Raw genomic sequence first — 21,506 nt, 5'->3', positions numbered from 1 at the left:
ACCATATCAAAGAGGAATCTGAGGCGTCCGGAGCGACAGCGAGTTGTGAGGATACTGAGACGGGTTGAGTTAAATGTATTTATAAATCTCCTAACAGAAGAGATTCACCTCAGAGCGCCATCAAAGAGCGTGAGACATCAATACGGAGACGACACGTCGCTAATTCAGAAACAGGAGGTCACAGCTCGAGATTGTGTGAGATCGTGTCACATTAACAGATCAGAGGGTTGTTAAAGCTGCAGCACTGTTGACTGCTTCTTACAGCAGGATGAAGTCGAGGGTCAAGCTTCAGTTTAGCCTCGTTTTTACACTGACAACCAAACTTAAATCTTACAACTCCACATTAAAGCAAGCTGTATCAAAGATGTACATCTCAACATTATACATCAGTGTCTGATGTGTGTAATAGACAAGAAACACATGTCACATCTACACCACAGGCAGGGACGAGACAGTTGAGCTCTGTAGTTTGGATCAACTCTTGTGTAACAGACGTTCAACTCGACTATTAACCCCAGTCACCCACAGAACATAATGTTCTCAAGTGGTAGAAGGACAACTCACATGTTTTACATCCATTCAATTGGCATCATCACAGTGTGGAAGTAAAAGTATTAGCATTAAAATATAGTCTGACTACCATAATAAAGGTTGTCTGGACCATGTGCGGGTGCTTGGACTGAGAGAACCTGGAGAGAATCTTGTGCTTTTGGATTTTACCAAAAGTTCTTCTTATTAATTCTAATTCATTCAAATATTCAGCTGAACCCACAGAGACTGGAAGTGAGGAGTGAGTATAGATACTTATCAGTAGGTGACGTCACGGTGCGTTCCACCTGGCCGCCGCCATGCTGGGTACCGAACACTGAGTTAACCTCTATTCAGCTCAGTGCAGCCACATCCTCTCTGACTAGAAGACTGCTGCCTGATGTAGTTTGGATATGGATATTTCTCATTTTGATGGCCTTGCCTTGAAAGCACACACCTCCAGCACCTTTCTGCTGAGACGATCTTTGACAGCGCGGTGCGCCGCTCTCTCTCCCGTTAAAACTTAATCTAGCTCACCCAGCGGACCTCTCTCTCTCTCTCCTCGTCTCTCTCTCTCTCTCTCGCTCACTGTCTCTCTCCTGTTACTTATATGTGTTTAACCAAATACACGAAAAGCCAAATCAAATCAAAAATGCGTAGCCCACTTCTTTTTTCTTTTTTAACTCACAGACATTTTCATAAAGTAATAAAATATCTCGACATTTTGCCATCGTTAACATTGAGACAAAAGGCTGCAGGAATGGAAGAAGAATTCGGCAAATCATCTTATCACGCAAAAAGGCACAACAAACAGGTTTTGCACAATGGTTTGCACAAATAAGTCTTAATATGCGCAACACCTTCTCATCACAATCCACGCCATCTACACAGCTACGTTATCAGCTCAGCTGTTATTAAAACCCAACTCAGTCATCAGGACGCGATGACCACCACTCACATTAAACAAACCGTTAACTATTAATCCACACTCAAACCGAGGCAGCAATAGTGTTGACTGTACTCAACAAGCTGTTATTACAAGGTTTACAACAGATATGACAGACAACCTGGGCCGTGTGTGTGTGTGTGTGTGTGTGTGTGTGTGCGTGTATAAGAAAGGGAGGGAGGGAGGGAGGGAGAGAGAGAAAGTAGGTAAAAGCTGCTAGCTGTTAGCTACCGTAGCTCAGGCGTCGGTGTCCCGTCAGGTAAAAGCTGCCGTTTATTCCTCAGATGAAGCTCATGTTGAGCCTCTCCGGTACAGTTATCCATCACTGCTGTTGAATTAGCCGCTAAACTGCTGGACGCTAAAACCGAGGGGGCGTCTGTGTGTTTACAATTCACGAAAGCAACGTGAACGTACGTGCCGCTCACACTCAGTAGAGTGAGGCAGCCTCCCTTGGCGTACATGTCTCCCAAGCTGTTTAATGACGGTAAAAAATGAAACAAAGTAAATATCCTGCATAGTTTCTCTTTTCTGTGCTGCGCTGATCAGAGCGGCGTCCCTACCTAGTGTATTTTACTTAGCAACGATCTGTTAAACAGGAATAACAGACTGTTAAATGCAAAATCAAGATGTAAATAAATATCAGAAATATCAATAAATTATCGGAATACGACATTCAATAGAGCCATGTAATAAAAAAAAGGTTTATCCACTATTTTTGTGAGATTTGATGTCACAGCCCATAGACTGCCTTTGGAAGTCGGTACCCAAGATGGCGCTGTGACCGGCTGCGAACGCTGTGTGACGTCACGTGATATCTATCAATATTCCAACTGTGCTAAGGCTACTCTCAAAAACGCACACACTCAACTCAAAACCCTCCAGGTAACCACTAAGTCCTTAAACCATGGACTACAAGATGAAAGCTAAACTGTAATTGCATTACAGTTTGGAGATATGAGGTTATTAGCTGACTGTACGCAGTATATTTAGTTCTCGAACGGTTTCTGGGGAAACCTTGTGTCTGTGTTGGATCTGGACCAGGCAGGACTGACAGTCGCAAAGACAGTTTTGAGGTTTTCAACTGACAACGACAGTCAGTGATGGAGGTGGGCGAGCTGCAGAACCACGTATCTCCCAAAGTCAAGTGACACTTCAGCACAAAAACACCAAATCATTTCTCTTAACACGAAGCTGATGAATGTGCTCTCACACCGACAGGGAATGTAAGGAGCAGCATGAATAAGTTAGTGTGTGTGTCTGTGTGTCTGCGTGTGTGTGTGTGTGTGTGTGTGACTCCAACCTGCATCTCCATCCTTCACATCATCACATTCTCCTCCCTCTCAGTCTTTGTGCTGAACAATGAGTCCTTTGTGCTGTCAGATGCTGCGACCTGCACCCTCTCTCTCTCTCTCTCTCTCTCTCTCTCCCCCCTTCCAGTTTCCATTAACTCACATTAAACCGGAGGAAAACAGCCGAGACTTTAAGCCGATTATATTTGCAGATGATGCACTTATGCAGATCCAATTACTCTGAATCAAGAGAATTAATTAAAAGACATTATTTGCAGTTTAAAAAACGTATTGAGTCTTTGCCAAAATCTGCTGAATGTGTCTTTGTGTTATCCCACGTACACAACACTGCACATGTACAATGAACAATGGTGGATCCACCGATCGCTGCGGTGACAGCTCACCTGTTTAAAACCTGACTCCCTGTTTGTGGTTGCAGTCCGAGGTGTCGTGGATTCCCAACAAGCACTACTCAGGTATTTATGGCTTGATGAAGCTGACGCTAACCAAAGCCCTGCCCTCCGACCTGACAAAGGTCATCGTCCTGGACACGGACATCACCTTCGCCACTGACATCGCCGAGCTCTGGGGCATCTTCAGGAAGTTCACAGGTGAGACTCTGAGATGTGAAGAGGCTGCATGGAGGAGACCCACACGGAAAGAACCTATAGGTTTTAATATAAGTTTGAATATATGACATACATAAAATTGGCCGTTTTCATATATATATATATATATGAAGAGCTCTTTTCCAAAACGCGATAAACGCCAAATTTAAAAAAAATGAGTTTGTCACGCCATTTTGCTGTGTACTGAGCCTATTACACTGCTCCATCAACGTCTCACGTCAAATCGCTACATTTCCCTGTTTAAAAGGCACCGCAAGATGCAGTTCTCCTCCAAACCGCGATAAGCGCCAAGTCTATTTTTAGCCAAAACGCGACATCTCCTCCCTCTCCTCAGAATTCTATGAGCGCTCCATGCAGTCCAACATGGCAGTGCTCTGAACCCAGGTCTGTTTTCAGCAGCCCCCCTGTAATCCTCTCAGCAGGCACGCCGATTTTTCCCAGTGGCCACCCGTGGTACTGCAACAAAAAATCCCATGCGGCCCAGAAAGGATTTTTCCCATAGACCGCAATAGTAAAAGAGAAGCCTGTAAAACTGTTCACAGGACACCTCCGGCTGTAACCTCCGTTAATTACTAATCTTTGTATTCTATATTTTTAAGTCATGGACTTTTTATCCGTCAAAATGTTTTCTAACGGCCAGAAAAGCCACAGAAAAGTCTCATTTCTGGCCGTGACGTCACGGCTGTGTCCGTGCACCAGCAGTGCGCGGTCGTGTGTGTCTCGGGACCGAGGATGCCTGAAACTAATGAGACTCTGTCCGGCGCTAAAATCACTCAGAAAAGTGGAAAACACGGCTCAAAGGTGAGTTTTTGTTTGGTCACATCGAGTTAATTTAACTTTATGATAGTTAATGTCTGTTATTAGTCTCTTGTCAACTCGTATTCTTAAACGTAACGTTTTAATTGATGAGATCGCCTCGTAGTGACTGCTTTTACTGACGTGAAACCGGACTGTTTTACATTACTGCTCCTGTAAAACTCATATTTTTCAGTCATTTTAGCTTGATAAGTCATTTATGCTGTATGTGTGTGTGTGTGTGTCAACAGTGTCTCATCGCGGCTGATGTTCTACACCTGTTGCTCCGTTCACAACGTCAACGTTAATTTATTTTACGGCTTAATTAATGCCACGGTGGTAAAATGTAAACCGAGACTTGTCCAGACTCCTCCATGGTCGGTGTGTGTCGTGTGTGTGTCCTGACGGTGCAGCTGCTCCCCGTCTTCACCGGGGCCGGAGGAAGAACCATGGACGTCCTCATCCTCCTCATCCTCCTCATCGTCGTCAGTGTGTGTTTGTTCAGTGTCAGTATGCTAAATGATCACTTAAACTCATAATCATATTATTAAATTGTTCGGAAAAAAACTAACATGCTTGTGACTTTTTTCTGCTTCTACCAAATCCAACATCTGCAACTGTGTCTGGGGCATCGTGTTTAATTCAAATGTCTGGTTCTGTAACAGCTGTATTTAGTGGACACTGATATTCTGCGTGTTGTGGAAATATTGTAAGGTTAAACTGTTGAATTACAAAGAGTCTCATCCACCTGAAGGCTTAATGATGATGATGATGAAACTATGAACACAGCCAGTACAGACAATTATTAAAAGGAAGATGCATTTGCCAAAGAGCTCTAACTTTCTTTAATCACAGCTGTGGTTGATTAAAAACAAAACACGTGTGACTAAGCTTATAATACCTCCACCAACGTCCTGTAACAACTGGTGAACTGTGCAGCAAGTTAAATATACTATTCAATATAAAAAAGGTAAGAGTAAAGCCTCATTACATTATTTGAGGTGTTCTGTGGTCATCTCTGTCATGTTTAACAAAAATACAGTTAATTATGATTTATTTTCCATTGTGATTTAAGCTTACAGGTTCGGACTAACTCGTTTTCAGTGTAACATGTATATTAATTAACTGTCAAAACGATTTAACGATCATATAAACGACCGTAGTAAACCTACGACCGGCCGTCTTACTTTTTAAATCATTATCTTTGTTTTAAAGTCCGTGTGATTCCTGTGAAAGTCTTATTACTCATTCATTAAATCCACAATAACTCATACATGAACGCGCAGCGCCAAAACTAGAACGGCGGTTGCTCGTTCTCATTGCCCCAGGGCATGATGGGAGACCGCAAAGCATTATGGGGGGTGACTCAACTGCGCATGCTCTATGGGCCGCATAACGCGGAAGTAAACCCGGAAGTCAGAAACTTTTTCGGCGTATGCGCCAGGCGAGCAACTTCCATTGAAATGAACGGCGGCCATTTTCCGGTCCGGTATCCAGTTAATATAATACATCCATGGTTTTCAGTCACTCATTCAGTAGTTTCTGGGTTCTGTGTTAATTACTGTATCTGTTTATGTGGTGGACACTGTGCCGTTAAGTATACCCCCACAGCCCCCGCATACCGTACGAGCCCCGCCCCCGCCTGTAACGCCGGGTGTCCTCCGTATCAACGATCGATTTTTTTTTTTTTTTTTTTTTTTTACAGCAAAGACGTAGTTTTGTTTACAGCAACATGTGCTCACATCATGATAGCGTCTGTATTTTGACTATTAAAACTTCCATAGTCCATAGTTCTCTTTGTTTAACATGTAAAGAGACAGCCATCATTACCGCCCCCCTCCCTCCCCCCGACGTGCGCGCGCGCACACACACACACACACACACACACACACACAGAGAGAGAGAGACACGCAGCACCTCAGTGATGTTCTCATGTCATGTTGGTTGGTTTTTCAAGACAGAAACCATCAATTTTTGTTTTTTTAAATGTGGATTTATAGCGTTTTGAGAAAAAATAAAATAAACTTTGAGTTTTTAATCAACAATATTGTTGTTTGATTTAATAATCATTGTTCAACATGTCCAGACTGAACCAACAATCATTTTAACAGGATAAATTGAATATTAACAAAATGGGTGGGTCTAGGTAAAAATTGTCATTTTCTGGAAAACTATTAAAATGGATTTATAGCGTTTTGGAAAAGAACTCTTCATATATATATATATATATATATATTTTTTTATATGGTGCATATATGTAAGGGATAATGCCCGACGAGGGTTGCTTCCGCGAAGTCCATTAATTTCTGATAATCGGACACCTCGAAGGGCATTATCCCGCTTATACCATGGTCACTTACGAGAAAAATACATATTAAATCATTCACTCATGATTTAATGTTGTTTTTACCGTTAAAATCATACGTTTAACAATAAGCGGCTGAGCGGACTATTTAATAACTCTCGTCGGCGATAAAAGAAAAAAAAGAGGGACCCGCTGTGACCGCAGCATAACTACAGCCAGTGACTCTGCCACTGCCTGATAGCTGATCAATGAAGGGAGGTGAGGTGACGGCTTAAATGTTACGTGACACAAAGTTTTTCAGAGGGCCAGTGCACTTCTTACCGCTTGTGTGTTTACAGACTCCAGTGCGATGATGCGCTGAAAAAAAGTTGTTGTGGTCCGAGTGTCCGTTGCCGTGGTTACTAACAAGCGTTTGAGCCAGCGCAGTAATATTTAGAACGTAATCAGGCAATTTGACCGGAACATCTTTATGGGTGTCCATTATCACTTTTTATACCATGGTCTGGGTGAATCCTCGATTCTGATTGGCTGCTGGGTGTCCATTAAAAAGTGATAATGGACACCCATAAAGATGTTCCGGTAAAATAGCCTGATTACGTTCTAAATATTACTGCGCTGGCTCAAACGCTTGTTAGTAACCACGGCAACGGACACTCGGACCAAAACAACTTTTTTTCAGCGCATCACGGCACTGGAGTCTGTAAACACACCAGCGGTAAGAAGTGCACTGGACCTCTGAAAAACTTTGTGTCACGTAACATTTAAGCCGTCACCTCACCTCCCTTCACTGATCAACTATCAGGCTGTGGCAGAGTCACTGGCTGTAACGTTACGCTGCGGTCACAGCGGGTCCCTCTTTTTTTCTCTTTTATCGCCGACGAGTTTATTAAATAGTCCGCTCGGCTCAGCCGCTTAAAGACGTATGATTTTAACGGTAAAAACAACATTTTAACGGTAAAAACAACATTCAATTACAAGTAATTGATTGAATATGTATTTATCTCATAAGTGACCATGGTATAAGCGGGATAATGCCCTTCGAGGTGTCCGATTATCAGAGATTAATGGACTTCGTGGAAGCAACCGTCCTCCACTTCGCGTCGCGTTCACGCCTCCGCGTCCTCCATTAATTTCTGATAATGGACACCTCGTCGGGCATTATCCCTTACTTAATGGACACCCCGCAGCCAATCAGAATCGAGGATTCACCCAGACCATGGTATAAATGCATATATGCACCATATATATAACATACATGCATATATGAAAACGGCCAATTTTATGTATGTCACATATTCAAACCTACATTAAAACCTATAGGTTCTTTCCATGTGGGGAACTTGAAACTGTGACAGCTAGGCTTTTAAAGAGAAGGGAACCATTCTCACAGTTGTAGAACGTGCTGATCTGTCAAACAGGTCACGCCATAACATGACAGGGCATTTTTACAATGAAAACAACTATAAAAGCAAACAACATCTGGACTGATTCTGATCTGATACCCTGTCGTTTGCTGTGCAGATAAGCAAGTGATTGGCCTGGTGGAGAACCAGAGTGACTGGTACCTGGGGAACCTGTGGAAGAACCACAAACCGTGGCCTGCACTGGGACGAGGCTTCAATACAGGTAAGAGATCCAAAAGTAATAACGATTTTAAAAAAAATTACATTCATGCCCATATTATTTATTAAAAAGGATTCTGTACCTGAAATTCACCTCCTGTGCTTTTCTTACAGGCGTCATCCTCCTCTACCTGGAGCGACTGCGGCGAATCGGCTGGGAGCAGATGTGGCGGCTGACGGCAGAGAGGGAGCTAATGAGCATGCTCAGTACATCTCTTGCTGATCAGGTCAGGCGCACCCACACACACACATACACACACACACACACATGCACACTTGGAGAACAATAAAACATCAGTCACTGATCTGATCTCTCAGGGGAAGTTTATTCTGCTGATGTTTAGTTTGACGCACAAGGTTTTAAAGTCAGAGTGGAGAATGAGATTTTCATGTTTATTAATATTGAGGAAAATTTGATTTTGCTCTTTTGTAATTCAGTATAAACATCATAAACCACCCAGAGCAGCCCAAAACACAGAGGTTCACTTAAAGATCAGGAAACTCTTCTGGGGCCCAAACTTTCAATATAACCTCAGATCAAAACAGGAGACTGATATGAAGCCTTTCCCTGAAACATGTATTACAGAAACAGATCAATTCAACATAAAAAAAAAAAATATAATAAATCATTCACACACAAAAAAAGAAGTGAAAACGTGAGAATTACACAGCCTGGATGTTTGACGGTAATATCTGTGGGCTTTCACAGTACAGAAGGTGCTGACTCTCACACATTTATAAATGTCTATGATAATTTGTTCATACAAGCTGACACATGACAATTTAAAAATGGCAAATGTAAGAAAGTACAAACAATGAACTGTTGTGCCCTGACTCTTGTTCACACATTTAACAATATCAACTCAATATTAACATGAAAAAAAAAGACAGAAAATATCATTTTAACTTTATTTATGTCAAAGAGGTTTTGACAGCACATCCTCCATCTTCAGATACTCGGTTAAAAACAGAGAAACACCTATTAGAGTGATCAGTCAGCTTATTGGACTTTATAAGTCAAACTGAATCTTAGTTAAATGCTTTGTTCAAAGCTGCGTTAAATAGACCTGAATTTATATTCTGACACCAAAACTTCATTGTCTTTGCTCTGAGGAATTTAAATGGTCTTTTTAGTGGCAATCAGATAAAGTGAGGTTCTAGTTCTGGTTCTCCAGACAGTGGCCCAGATGAACTGTTTATCTTCTTATCTCTGTTGGTGTGTTCACAGTCACACTCCCAGTGGCTTCAGTGTGTTTGTTGAGCTCCAACCGGCGACCTTGATTGTTGATTAGAAGGCACAATGCAGGCTGCACACAGGGAGCCGGCCTTTGTAAACACTTGTGCAGATGTGAAATCAAAGCTAAGGTTGCCAGCAAACAGGCAAAGAGACGGATAATATGTTTTTTTTCTGTAACACCTTCAAGACCCAAGAGACCAGAGACCTCGACGTGTACACAGATCAAAATCAGCTGATGTGTGTGTGTGTGTGTGTGTATTTGCGTGTGTGTGTATTTGCGTGCAGGACATCTTCAACGCCTTCATCAAGCAGAACCCAGTCCTGGTGCACCAGCTGCCCTGTTTCTGGAACGTCCAGCTGTCAGATCACACTCGCTCCGAGCAGTGCTACACCGAGGTGTCGGACCTCAAGGTACACACACACATACAAACAATGAAACCACACACACCTGTCACTGTCAGCACTGACAGGAGAAGTTGAGTTATTTAAAAAAACACGGAGAACCTTGTTCGCACCGTTTCAGGTTCAAGAGCTGCGTTTAAAACCTGGTGTTGAATTTCTGTATTAAATCTAAAAGAACTGAGAAAGAAGTGTTGGAGAGATAAATTATTCACATGCACCTGGTAGATGTTGATGCATTAATAATGGTAATTCTCAAATATAGAAATGAAAAATAAATGAACTGAGATTTTCACCATTTTCTCTCCAATTTTATGTCTCTTTGGATAAATGTAAAGATAAAATGAAGCCCCACAGGTCAGAGAAGTTCTGGGTAAATCTTCCAAAATTTAAACAGGGCAAATTTTCTGAGCTGAAAAAAACAAAAAACAAAACAATGTTTCAAACTGAATTAGTTTTGGGTGAAATGTTGTGATGGGACAATTCAAACCCTCCTCTAGTTTAATGGCTTGAGCCGAGTGGGAAAAGCTTTAAAGTGTGATGATGTGAAGTGAGTGTGGGGAAGGTGCTGACTCCTGTCCGCTGTGGCTGTGTCAGGTGATCCACTGGAACTCTCCGAAGAAGCTGCGCGTGAAGAACAAGCACGTGGAGTTCTTCAGGAACCTCTACCTGACCTTCCTGGAGTACGACGGGAACCTGCTGAGACGAGAGCTGTTCGGCTGCCCGAGTCAGGCCAGTCCAGAGAACGTCCAGGTGACACACACACACCTACATAACTCCAATTGTAGTATGCTCTGTTGTTCGTTAACATGACACATGGATCCAAAAATCAATTATTATTTGGCACAATGTCAGATGTTTCCTTGCTGTAGGAGTGAAGTTTCAGTCTCATCCCAGCGTCATCAAATCCTTATTACTATTCCGCTAATTTAATTGGTTTAAAGCAAACAAATTAAAAACTTCATTTTAAACAAAATAGAGAAAACTGGTCCAGATTGGAGATGCAGACATTTGTGCGTCATCCCTCTGACGTTTGACCTCTTGTTGTGGCTCTGTCTTTTCAGCTGCAGACAGCGCTAGAGGAGCTGGATGAGGACGATCAGTGCTATGACTTCCGTCGAGAGCGGCTCACAGTTCACCGCGTGCACCTCTACTTCCTGCAGTACGAGTACACGCCCACTGAGGACGACACCGACATCACACTGGTGGCCCAGCTCTCCATGGACAGGTACGAGAGCAGACAGAGCCAGCGGTCACAGTTAAATGATCAGAGCACAATTTATTATATTTACTCAGCACAGTTTCTTTTGTTATTTGCTGAGATTTTTGACACAAAAATGGTTAAAGAAAAAAAACAAAAAACAACAACGTCTGAATCACATTTGTGAGGTAATTAAAGTTATGGTTGGTAATTATGTTCAGAAAGACTTTTTGTTATACTGGGTGAAATGGTCCTTCTATCCTGAGAGTAGTCAATACATTATGTATTCAAAAAAAGAAACGGAAATAATCAGACCTCTGTGGCAGCTGCAGGACTGACGCAACTCTGACCAATCCATGCTTTTCACTCTGAAAAGGAAAAACCAATCAGATGCCTTCATGTCTAGTTCTGCCTACGCCCAATCAAGCTGCCGTCTCTCTCCCTCTCCCTCCTCTTGCGTGCGCAATCAGAGTCTTCACCTACGTCCGTGGAAAAGCCACACTCCATTCTGGTGGGTGGCAGTGTAGCTCTGGTAATGTGCGTTGGGTGTCTTCACCTACGTCCACGGAAAGGTGAAGGAGTGGCTTCAGAGAGAAGTCTGAGGAAAGGAGCTGGGACTTTTGACTGGTGTGTTTTCAAAATGTGGCCTGCTAGAACCATTTTTCCAGAATCTCCAACCCTACCTTTAAGTGACCCTTTATGAAAAGTTCAGAAATTGCACTAATGTCATCTCCACTATGCGGATATCTGGAAACTTTCAATGGCTTCTTTAAAATTTTGATTATCATTTTCTCACATTTTTTATATTATATACGTAATATTATATCCATCCATCCATCAGCTGTATCAGTGCAGAGTTTCTGGGGCGGGAGCCTTTTTCAGCATGCATTGGGAAAGGGAAGTGTACACCTGTACCGGTCTATCACTGGGCTGACATTTAAAGACAGACAATGCTTATAATATTCTAAACATATCATCATTATATCATATTCTAAACTAGAAATACAAAGATAGTAAGGGAAATAATTAGATATAAATCTAACTGGGAGTTGGTGAGTTGTGTTGGTCAGTGATTGTGACTGTGTGCCGCCACAGGCTGCAGATGCTGGAGGCCATCTGTAAGCACTGGGAGGGGCCCATCAGCCTGGCACTCTACATGTCTGACGCCGAGGCCCAGCAGTTCCTGCGCTATGCCCAGGCCTCCGAGGTCCTCAAGAACCGCAAGAACGTGGGCTACCACATCGTCTACAAGGAGGGCCAGTTCTACCCAGTCAACCTGGTGAGGAATGTGGCCCTGAAGAACGCCAACACGCCGTATGTGTTCCTGACTGACGTGGACTTCCTGCCGATGTACGGTCTCTACGATTACCTCAGGTAAGAACAGTGCCTCCCTTGTCTGCACCACATAAACACTAGTGGATGTTTACAACACTGAGCTGCTGCTATTTCATCAAGCTAACTTAACATGCTACTGCTGAAGGCTTCTGACCAACAGCTTCAATCCAAAAAACATAAAATAATAATTAGGATGTCTATAAGTCTGCATGTGTGTGTGTGTGTGTGTGTGTGTGTGTGTGTGTGTGTTTATTATCATTATGACCACCTGCCTAATATTGTGTAGATCCCTTTTGCTGTCAAATACACAACAAACTGTGATGTGTCATGTATTCTGACACCTTTCTATCAGAACCAGCAAACAGTAGCTTGTCTGTTGGATCAGACCACATGGGCCAGCCTTTGTTTGAGCTGCAGTTTTTAAGATGCTCTGACCCAGTCGTCTAGCCATCATAATTTGGTCCTTGTCAAACTTGGTTAAGTCCTTACCTTTGCCCATTTTTCCTGCTTCTAACGCATCAACTTTGAGGACAAAATGTTCACTTGCTGCCTAATCCCACCTACTTACAGTTGCCATTATAAAGCTGCCACCGTAAAATCACATAAAATGTGAAGAAAAGTTAAAATAAAAATACAAATAATAATAATAGAAAAAAGCTTACACTAATGATAATAACAACCATTGCAGCAATAATCAAAGATATAATAACAATAAAGTGAAATCAGGTAAGAATACTGTACACCTTACCTGTCAGTGGTCATAATGTTATGCCTGATTGGTGTCAATTTAAAGATAGTGTTTTAGTGTGTGATAGTGTATTGTATTGTTTTTTTTTTTTGTTCTAATCTTTATCTTAATTTTCCCCCATGGTATTGGAAATGGTAGTAGCTTTAATTTGGACATGTCTGGACTCCACTCAGTGGTGTATCCAGATTCTACACCACAGCACTCCCACCCCCTGTCAAGGTTAAAACTACAAAATTGAAAATAGCTGAATATTAAACCTGGCAAAGTGCACAAATGTCTCCCTCTGTGAAAAACATGTGTGTTTAAAAAGTCCAATTTCCGTCAGAGTAATTACACTTCAGTGTGATTCCCTGTAATAACTCAGTCCTTGTGCAATTTAATGGCCACAGTGTTGTTTGACAGTCTCATCCTGTTGCTCAGACCTGTTTGTAGTTTCTCCTTCTCTTCACCGTTTGTTTGCCCTGAACAGGAGGTCCGTGGTGCAGCTGGACATGGCTCACACTAAGAAAGCTCTGGTGGTCCCAGCCTTTGAGACCCTGCGTTACCGTCTGTCCTTTCCCAAATCCAAAGCTGAGCTGCTCTCCATGCTGGACATGGGGACTCTCTACACCTTCAGGTACCTGAACAACATGAATCCAGAATCAAGTGGACAAACCAATAATGATGTGATCATAATTCAATCTTTCTCCTCTGCATCCTCAGGTATCATGTGTGGCCCAAAGGTCATGCTCCCACTAACTATGCCAAATGGCGAACGGCCACCACCCCCTACAAGGTGGAGTGGGAGCCAGACTTTGAGCCATACGTTGTGGTGAGACGGGACTGTCCAGAATACGACCAGCGCTTTGTGGGCTTTGGCTGGAACAAAGTTTCTCATGTGATGGAGCTAGACGCGCAGGTACACCTGCAATGAGACCTAAAAGATCGAGACCTGTTACGTTTTGAGTGTTTCTGTCTTGACCAATGCATGTGTTCTAACCTTTACAACAGTGGCCACATGATACTACTCAGCCACTCACTGTGACTCGAGAAAAAAGTGGGAAACCCCCTTTTTCCAGATGTTTTTCACGTCTCAGGTCGCCAGAATTCAGTATCTCCAAAAAATTCCTGGAGATAAGTGATCAGTGATGATGATAAGAAAATGAAAAATAAATGCTGTAGAAATTAAAACTGTCAACAAACCAGATCCATAAACATTTCTGTTTAACATAAGTTGAGTTTGTTGAAGCCAACAACGATTAGCTTCTTCAGGTTTGTTTAAAGATGGAAACCTGGAGAAGTTTTTTGACCTGTTAGTTAGGGATGTCCCGATACCACTTTTTCACTTCCGATACGATACCGATATTGCAGCCTTCAATATCGGCCCGATACCGATATTGATCCGATATTAGGGGTGGTGAAAAAAAACGATTATTTATATTTTTCAAATTCTAATACAAAGGAGAGTCCTCCTGTTGCTGACTGACAGGCTGCTGCTGTCATGTTCTTCTATGGGACATACAGTAGTGAACTTACTTTTGAACTGTAAAATATTAAAAAATAAACCTTATTTACAACTGTTATTGAATTACTGTATGTACATCAATGTCAAACAAAAGGCAAAATCTTCTTGCTTCAAGGTTTTATTTGTCACTCCAAATTGAAGATTATAGCCTGCCCTACAGTAAAAATGGCATACATAAAATAATAAGAGGAGTAAAGCAATATACTAAGCAGCAATATTTAAGCATCAAAGATGTTTAATCAAACCCACATAGTTTGAAACAACGTTCAAAACACACAGCCAGTGTCACAACTAAGCATAAAGCCCGCTAGCTTAATGCTAACGTATAATGTAAAACGCCATAGACGGGCTAACAGAAATTAGCATCGTTAATTTAATTCTGGCTTTAGCGCTGTTAACACGGCACAACATGTGGACCAGCTGGTCTTCCTCTTCCTCCAGAAGAATCTGACCACCGACCCCGTCGGTAGTTAATTTGAACTGTAGCTACATTTAGAGCAATATAGCGCATTTACCGTTTATTAGCGGGCAAGCGCGACCTGTCCATGCACCCGTGTCTGTGTGTGTGTGTACACGTACGTGTGTGTGTGTAGTCTACGTGTCACACAGCCGACACGCGCTGTTGTTGTTGTGATCATGTGTTCTCTGCATGCTGGAGCCGGGCGCTCTTCTTCTCTGGCAGGCGGCGCACCAACATTAAGGTGCATTACCGCCACCTACTGTGTTGAAGTGTGAACGAGAGTCACCTATTCATATGGGACAGAAGTGCTGGAGCGGAATAATGGACTGCTTTTATCGGAGCGTTTATATCGGAGATTTTAGATGCAGTCCGATATAATTCGATATTCGTTTTTTTGGCTGATATCGGACATAAATACCCCTACCCATGCAAGGTTGAAATATCCCCCTATACTACTCCTAAACTATAATACGTCATCATCTGCATAATAACGCAATGCAATTGGTATACTATTATACTATTTAATTCTCACCGTTTCCCTCTTCTCCTCAGGAGTATGACCTGATGGTCCTCCCCAATGCCTTCATGATCCACATGCCCCACGCCCCCAGCTTCGACATCTCAAAGTTTCGCTCCAGCTCCAGTTACCGCAACTGTCTCAACACGCTAAAGGACGAGTTCCACCAGGACCTGTCGAGGAAGTACGGTTCGGCCGCTCTTAAGTATCTGACTGCCCAGAGAAACATCTGAACACTGGGGCCACTGGGAGGCAGAGGGGTCATCAGCCCCCTCCACTCCTGAGCTCCAGGAGCTCAGACTCGTACTGACACAGCTCCAGGCCACACGGCCCCTTCAGATGTCCTCGGGCTCCTGTGTATTAATTCTGCAGTCAATTCCACCTTAAGGAGAGTTGAGGACCAGACGCAGAGACACAAACCTGAGCAGGACTTCTTGTGAAGTCAGGACTCTTGGGGCTGGATAGACGCTGGCGGAGGAGAGTGTGGATACTGATGGGACTAGCTTTATGGCGGGAAAATAAAAACCATATTCTTACAATTTGTTTTGACAATCAGGGCTTTTTCCAGAAGACATGAACCACATGGACATCTGGACACTTAACTCAAAGACACTATATGACGGGACCCATGTCGGTATGGGAGAAAAATAAATTTAAAGAAGATGACAGCGAGGCCGGTTGAACTGGAGAGAGATTTAAGCCTTATCACTTTCCATATTTAAAATGTTCATTTTATTATTTTTTTCAGTGTAAATCAAAACCAGTGAGAAAAGCTCTTTAATTGAGTTTTTTTCTGATTCTGACTATACATAAAATTCAATTTATTTTTCTTTTCTGTTTTCTGATTCTCCATCACACCCCGCTCAAATTATTTCAGATTTTCTGTGTGTGTGTGTGTGGGGTGAAATCGATATCAAAACAACCGGAAAGACACGCAGCGACGTGTGTGTGCACGCATGGTTACTTTGTTACGCGTGCGTGCGTTGTTACGCGCAGGTTGTATTTCACGCGTGACAAAAGCTGCGTACGTACGAAGCAGCGTGTGCACGTCTGTCAGTCACTGTTTGACAAATTATGTTACGCGTTCACACACACGTGCGGTCGCAGATTTTGTTGCTGCGCAGCAGGAAGTTGATCTGCACCGTGCGCACCACTCCGCGTAACATGACGTGTAGTGTAGTTGGCCTTTTCATTTTAGTCAACCAGGGGAGGCAGCAGTGAGCCAGACTTTGCCTGCCGGACCGGAAATTCAAAAGAAGAAGAAGAAGAAGCAGAAGGAGGAGAAGAAGGAGAAGGAGAAAGGAAAAGACCCATGAGATAATTATATTATAGACAGGAGGAGGCTCAGTGATGTCATGTCTTTTTATGCTCCATGGTTGACACTGATTCTGCATTGATATTTCAATTTCAACCTTCCTGATGGCTCGACAGTTTTGTTACAGTATGTATATAATTATTAATAAAGTGTAAAAAAAAAAAAAAAAAAACTAGGCCGGGAGTGTGTTGCAGCTATTCAGGTGCACAAACCTAACGCACATCTCCAGCTGTCCCAGCAGTTGTCAATGAACTGATTACGTGCGGGGGGCGTGGTTAACTTACAAATGTTTGTATTGTGTCTGCAGGCCATGTGTAAGCAAAGTAAAAGAAACAGAACGTTTCGTTTTTCCGTTTCAAAACCAAATTAAAAAAAAAAGCAACATTGTTTTTCTGTTATTCTGTATTAAAACAAAAACAGAATAACGTGGAAAATTAAGTCTTTTTTATTGTTTTGTTATTGTGATATTTGGAAACTTCGCTCCACAGCGGCCAGTGGTCCCGGAGCAACTCTCTCCACACCCCCCGCTTGCGTCCGCTCCCCCCCACCCCCCGGCCGGAGCTCCGTGGTCCATCCCTGCACCAGAGTTCCCCGGGTCACGCTGCTGATCCGCCTCGCGGAGCAGGCAGCTCGCAGCGGCCCCCTCCTACAGCGGATTGCTCCGTACCGGACCGGGGAGCGACGTCGCTGCAGCCGCCGCTGTGAGCTGCCTGGTCAGCGGGGCGGAGCAGCAGCGTGACCCGGGGATGGCATATGGACCACGGTCCACAGCGGCTCGGACGCAAGGTGTGGACAGAGTGGCTCCGGCCGGCCGCTGTGGCCAGCTGGGACACGGATTATTCTCTCTGTCTTCATTGAACAAATAAATCATGTCATGCAACAGCCTATATATCTGTATCTCGTATTGGATCGATTGCACCATCTACTGGATGAAAATGGAACACAGAACAACTACATTACGCGTCACGTTACACGTAGTGGTGCGCACCGGGCAGATCAACTTCCAGCCGCGCAGCAATAGATTCTGCGACCGCACGCGTGTGTGAACGCCTAACAACATTAGTCAAACAGTGACAGACAGACGTGCACAATCTGCTTCATACGAACGCAGCTTCTTGTCACGCGTGACAGAGTTTGCGCACGTCGTTTCCGCGTACGTGTGAGCGCCTGACAAAAATGTTCAATCAGCTTCACGCGAGCGTTAATGCGTGCGTTCGCTAAAAAACGCATGAATGTTACACGTGGTCACTACGCGTAGTGTGATTACCGGCGTGCAGCAGTCATCACGCGTGAACGTGCGCATGAACGTGCGCGTGAACGGGGGGCCATTATAAGTCAATGAGGAAACTACATTACACGTCAGGCGCTGTCTGCTGCACAGGCGTCAAAGCACGCGGGTGTGACACGTCCAGTTGATAGGTGCGCACGTAATATGACACGATTGTACCGGCATAGTGTGTGTGTGTGTGTGTGCATGTGCGTGTGTGTGATCCAGCTGCATCATACGGTGAGTCTTCAACACGCGTCCTGTCAAAGTCACTCTGGCTTCTGTCTTGATCATACTTCTGGCTGCATGTAAACAGTTGCTCTACGTGTTGTTTTCACGTCAGAAAACAGATTCAATCTTGTTTTCATTAGAAGTAAAGATCTTTCGTTGAAACATTAATCTATCATCACTGATCGGGACCAACTCATGAGTCAATATGAGTTGTAGTAAGTAACTGACAGCGAAGGGCAGGAGCTCTTCAGCTTTTAGTTTCTTGTATTTTGTGCCATTATGTTGTCATGTGTCTGATCATCACTGGATAAATGTGCCATCTACTGAACCTCCCTACCCACGACCCCCTTCTTTCTGTGGAGTCCAACTGAAATCATAAGCCTTTACATGGTCTGGCTGCATGAACTTGGTCTGACCTGGACCTGAGGTGGGAATCACCAGATACAATATTATCACCAATGTGATACTATTGTGATTTTAAACATTTTGTGATATCTAAGTATCACAACATATTAGGATACATTGTGATTTATGACCGTTTGCAATTTCAAATTAGGCTCTGTAAGGATATTTTGTGTCTCTGTTTTATCTAATAAGATAAAAATAAATTTTATCCCTGATGAATGTGATTGCCATGCAGACAGACCTTTCTAAGTATTTGCAGTGACAGAACAGTGAAAGATCGATACTTGTCCACGTATTAATACGATTACCACACAAAACATTGCAGAGCAAATTAGCTCAGTATGTTGCTTTCACTTCAACGTTTCTAAAGGTTAGTTTTCTCCTGTCCAAGGGTTAGGGTTTACAACCCTGTGTTTTAAGTAAGTAAAACAGGTCCAGCAGTGTTTCTGTCTCCATGTTTGGTGCTCATGTGCACTCCAGGTGAAAACGTAGCAAAAGAGGTGCATTTTAAAGCCAGAACAAAGTTCAATAGCAGCCCCACAATAATCTAGCGTCATTCACATGCAGCTCAATGTTCAAGTCAAAATTAGCTGGACCTGCTGTAGATATTTAAATGGGGAGTTCAGGTATTTCCTCGGTCCAGAAATCCTGGATTCAGCCTGAGCTCATCAGTCAGGATGAGATTTGAACATAGAATCTGATGCAGCTGCCTCTGACCTGCTGCGGCTCGATGCACAAACCAATGATGCACAGTTAGCCGTTAGCAAGCAGCTAATGTTAGCTGCAGTTCACCCCGTTGCAGGACGCAGTTCCAGTTTTATGCAAACACAGCTGTAGCAGACTATATGCAAAGAAGCTGTGGATCTACAGAACTGTGTAGGAGAAGTTGCGGCTGAACCACAAGTGTCAAAGTCCAAATGTATTCAGTTTGGACATGGACAGTTGAGACAACGGGGGACAGGGGCAGATTCATTGCTAATGCTAATGTAACATTGTAACATTTCATTTCAGTTGGACTTTAATCTCCCTGATTCCAAGGTTTTTATTTTGGGTGTGTTATTTTTTGGAGGATGGCTGAGTTTGTCTCTGTGTTGTTACATTTAATGTTGATCATCCTGGTCCCAGAAGATGATTCCAATCAATTCAGTGGTGGTAACTCTTTTTGTCTCCTGATGAGCTTTCTGAGCATCTACTGTCCACATGTTGCAGATGTTGATCATAACGCAGGTCAGTGGATACACTGAGGCGAAGTAAAAGCTTAACAATGTTACATTTCTCCTGGCCGGGCCACTATCAGAGCTTTAAATTCCCCCCCCCCCCCCCTTTTCTACTTATGTTAAAAGATTATCATTGTCTGTCTGTGTCCTTTCATGTCCTCTGTCCCTTCATCTGGACACAGATCGACTGAGGTTTCTGAGCAGGTGGTGAACATGGCGGCCATGGGCTCACAGTTTGTTTGGTGAGGAATGAGTGTGAACTGTTTCCATGAAGAGCCCCTCCCCTTTCCCTCCCTCCATCCCTCCCTTCCTACCGCCTCCATTGACTTGTTGTTGATTGTGGTAAATGCTAGTGCCTTTGCTGTATTGTGAAACTGGATATTGATTGTACTGTTGTACTGACAGGGCCTGGGGACAGTCAGGCGCTCTATTTATTATTGTTGACTCAAATCAATCATATTTTTCTATGTAGTGCTTTAAATAAATTTGCCCTTTTTTAATCACTTTGTCTGGGCTGTTGTGTTTTTCATCCTCAGCAAATACAAACTTTTCTTCAATTAGCAGCATTGCCATTCAGGTCAAGTTATTTGGGGATAACTGAGGCCTTAGGGATTTTTTTTATTCTTAGTACCCCAACATGAAAAAAAAAAAAATCTCCAGGAATTTATAATATTTATCAAGCTCAGTGGTTTTAAGCCTGTGTGAACCTTCCATGTGTGTAATTGGTCCAGGGAAAATTTCCAATACAAACTAAATTATTTTGGATGAACTGAGGCCCCCTGATAGTTCTCGACCTCTTTAAATGCAAATTGCAATATTAATTTGGTCTGTAACTGGCCCTGCAGTGAGTTCAACTGTTTCTGGACCAAAGCAACACCTTGCATTTTCCCTGTATTAAAACAGTGCAAATGAAACTTGGCAACAAATACGTAATATGTAGACAAAAATATAGAACATGTCCTGTCTATTGTTCACAGTATCTACACGTAACACAGTAAACAGGTGGCAGGCTGCAGTTTTACACAGCACCTGATTGAGAAAATCCAGTTTCCTGTCAGGAAATTACACTAAAATGCTCTCCTGGTGGGAGAACAGGTCTGTACAGGGCATTATCAGGTCTATAGAGACTGATCCAGGCCGCAGGACGCTGCAACAGATCAGATCCAGCGTCTCTGTAGGCTACCCTGACAGGTGATGCTTTAATGTGTCTGTACTTTTTCATTGCCATAATTGTGTTATTTTATGCGTTATGTTGCATTTTTGCCTGATGGTTGTATCTCTAATTACCTCAGTGGTTTATGAACCTTTTATTTATTCATTTATACATTTATTGATTTGTGTTCTATTGGTTTAATTTATGCCTTGGCTAATTTAGCTGTTTATGTTTTTATCTTCTCTTCTACATGTTACCAGTTGTTGTCTGATGATTATACAGTGCATAGGACATAGATACATACCACTCACTCAAAGATTGTGGTCATAGGCTTAGCTTCCCCTAGATTGTCACAGAAAATAAAATAAAATCATCACAAATAATAAAATGAAAAAATAAAATA

The 21,506-nt window shown here is 42.9% G+C and overlaps 1 protein-coding gene across 2 annotated transcripts in view; it reads left to right on the top strand.

Moving 5' to 3' along the window:
• large2 (LARGE xylosyl- and glucuronyltransferase 2) overlaps positions 1 to 16,415 on the top strand; it is a 128,660-nt gene extending 112,245 nt beyond the window's left edge. Inside the window, exons 6-15 of one of the 2 annotated variants that reach the window (XM_085768992.1) lie at positions 3,203 to 3,374; positions 8,014 to 8,118; positions 8,229 to 8,341; positions 9,637 to 9,762; positions 10,348 to 10,503; positions 10,815 to 10,978; positions 12,047 to 12,325; positions 13,504 to 13,650; positions 13,737 to 13,932; positions 15,551 to 16,415. In XM_085768992.1, coding sequence (XP_085625118.1) covers positions 3,203 to 3,374; positions 8,014 to 8,118; positions 8,229 to 8,341; positions 9,637 to 9,762; positions 10,348 to 10,503; positions 10,815 to 10,978; positions 12,047 to 12,325; positions 13,504 to 13,650; positions 13,737 to 13,932; positions 15,551 to 15,748 — 1,656 coding nt within the window. In that variant the 3' untranslated portion in view covers positions 15,749 to 16,415. The remainder of the gene's footprint in view (positions 1 to 3,202; positions 3,375 to 8,013; positions 8,119 to 8,228; positions 8,342 to 9,636; positions 9,763 to 10,347; positions 10,504 to 10,814; positions 10,979 to 12,046; positions 12,326 to 13,503; positions 13,651 to 13,736; positions 13,933 to 15,550) is intronic. The other variant, XM_085768983.1, reaches the window with a different exon arrangement.
• The last annotated feature ends 5,091 nt before the right edge of the window (positions 16,416 to 21,506 follow it).

The sequence above is a fragment of the Trachurus japonicus genome, chromosome 3 (assembly GCF_045865225.1).
Source record: "Trachurus japonicus isolate A0001 chromosome 3, Traja_1.0".
Classification (NCBI taxonomy): domain Eukaryota; kingdom Metazoa; phylum Chordata; class Actinopteri; order Carangiformes; family Carangidae; genus Trachurus; species Trachurus japonicus.
This window is presented reverse-complemented; position numbering and strand designations above follow the sequence as displayed.